This window comes from Phaseolus vulgaris, chromosome 1 (assembly GCF_000499845.2).
Source record: "Phaseolus vulgaris cultivar G19833 chromosome 1, P. vulgaris v2.0, whole genome shotgun sequence".
Taxonomy (NCBI): Eukaryota; Viridiplantae; Streptophyta; class Magnoliopsida; order Fabales; family Fabaceae; genus Phaseolus; species Phaseolus vulgaris.
The window spans coordinates 8,875,128-8,877,197 of record NC_023759.2 but is presented as its reverse complement, the minus strand read 5'-3'; the positions used below and the strand labels follow the sequence as shown (position 1 = coordinate 8,877,197).

General features: G+C 30.0%; 1 protein-coding gene across 1 annotated transcript; it reads right to left on the bottom strand.

The window, feature by feature from the left end:
• Positions 1–674: 674 nt before the first annotated feature.
• LOC137813491 (rust resistance kinase Lr10-like) lies at positions 675–1,727 on the bottom strand. The gene has a single exon (XM_068615782.1). It carries the CDS (start codon positions 1,725–1,727, stop codon positions 744–746), a length of 984 nt encoding a protein of 327 aa, XP_068471883.1. The 3' UTR covers positions 675–743.
• Positions 1,728–2,070: the final 343 nt, after the last annotated feature.

The window sequence follows — 2,070 nt, the reverse complement described above, 5'->3', positions numbered from 1 at the left end:
TAAAATGCTAATAAAACAAAAAAAACATTAAACATAATTTTTTTGTAATGTATAAAAGTATTAAGATTATTGCTTAAAAAAAGTCAATGATGCGTGACACAACTTAATTATAAAGTTACTAATAGTGTTCCACCATTACGAGATTAGACAATGAATTTTTGTCATATGATGAAAGTTGGTAACATTGTACACATGGTATTATTTATTAGAGAAATTTTAGTTAAAAAAACTCCCAAAATATAAGTTAAGGGCTTAAGGTCATTTGGGATATTAAAAAGACTATTTTATTTCATACTCATCAAAACTTTTCTTAAAATACATGTTTAGAAACAAATTAAAACAAAACAAATTAAAGTAACAAATTATAATTGATTTGATGAATTCTTTGATTACTTTCACATACAATCCTTTACTATTATCTAGCTTACAACACAATCTCAATTATTGTAGAATTTAGTACATGCACTTACTAGAAAATATACCTATTTTAACTAAATTCACTTGTTATTATATTTGATCATGTTTTAAATAACAGTTAAAAAAAAAACTTAGGAGGCTACAACTACTTTAGTATAATGAACATAACTGAATTTTTTTAACAAATGTTTAAATTTGGTAAACCATTACTTTAAACTTTTAAGTATACAACATTATATAGAAAATAACTAAGAGAATGTAAATATTATACATGAACAATGTTCAAGTCAATAAGTTGGATGCAAATAAACAACTAATATACATTATCAAATACTTTCATCTAGGGGAGCATTAGTGGCAATTTCCATGGAATTGCTTGAAGAACTAATAAACTCAGACAATGTTGTTTGGCCAGAGCAAATTTTTTCCAATGTTTCATGTGGATACAGAGAAGGCTTTGGAGGAATTTTAAGGTTCTCAATGTCTCCTTCAAGCATTTCGACTACCTTATTAATGGAAGGACGATCATTTGGTTTTAATTGTATGCACCAGAGTGAAACTATCATCATTTTTTTTGCAATTTTCTTCTCTTCCTCTATGACATCTTCCATATCTATATCTTTCTCTTTGTCAAGTTGATCATAAATCCAAAAGGAAAAGTAAAGTTGACTTGAACGCTCTGCATGGGGGTTTAAGTTTTTCCTCTTGCTTGCTATCTCCATTAGAAGCATTCCAAAACTATAAACATCAGACTTATCTGATATTCTTCCTATATTTGTATAAAACAATTCTGGAGCCATGTATCCAATTGTCCCTCTTGCTGCTGTCATAGTTACAACACTTTTATCTATTGGATATAGTTTTGCCAATCCAAAGTCAGAAACTTTTGGGGTAAATTTTTCATCAAGCAAGATGTTGTGGGGTTTGATGTCAAAATGCAAAATCTGCATCTCACACCCATGGTGTAGATATGAAATCCCACGTGCTACTCCAATTGCTATATTATATATTGTGTCATAGGTTAAATGCAAATTTCCTTCTCTGGAAAATATAAATTTGTCAAGAGATCCATTGGACATGAACTGATAAACAAGGGCATGTTTTGAGCCCTCAACACAATATCCAATTAACTGTACTACATTTTGATGATGTATTCTTCCAATTGTTGCAACTTCATTGATAAAGTCTTGTCCATTACCTTTTGATTTTCGTAACACTTTTATGGCAACACAAGGTCCACTACGCAACTTTCCCTTAAATACAGAGCCATAACCTCCTTCACCCAACTTTTCGCTGAAACCTATGGCCATCTTCTTAATTTCTTTGTATGTGTATCGAATAGGCATCAAGTTATTTTGCTCTAAATAACTTTCAATATTTTCGTATTCTGATGAGTGTCTTCTTCTCCACTTGTATGTCAAAATAGCAATAAACAATACGGTGACAATAACATATCTAAGTATAAAGTATGGTATAACATAGTGTCCCAACGTAATTAATACGGATTGATATGCACCGTAATGTTCAAGATTTTGGTTTGGTCCAGTTATTGTAAAATACAATCCTGTGAATTAATATCGCAAATGTCATCATCATGTTGTAATAAAGAAAGAAAAAAAAGCACACCTTCCTTGAAATAAAAAAATCACTTGT

Bases quoted from the DNA above. Each gene is read 5' to 3' on its own strand.
- LOC137813491 (XM_068615782.1), bottom strand. From the start codon at position 1,727: ATGGCCATAGGTTTCAGCGAAAAGTTGGGTGAAGGAGGTTATGGCTCT.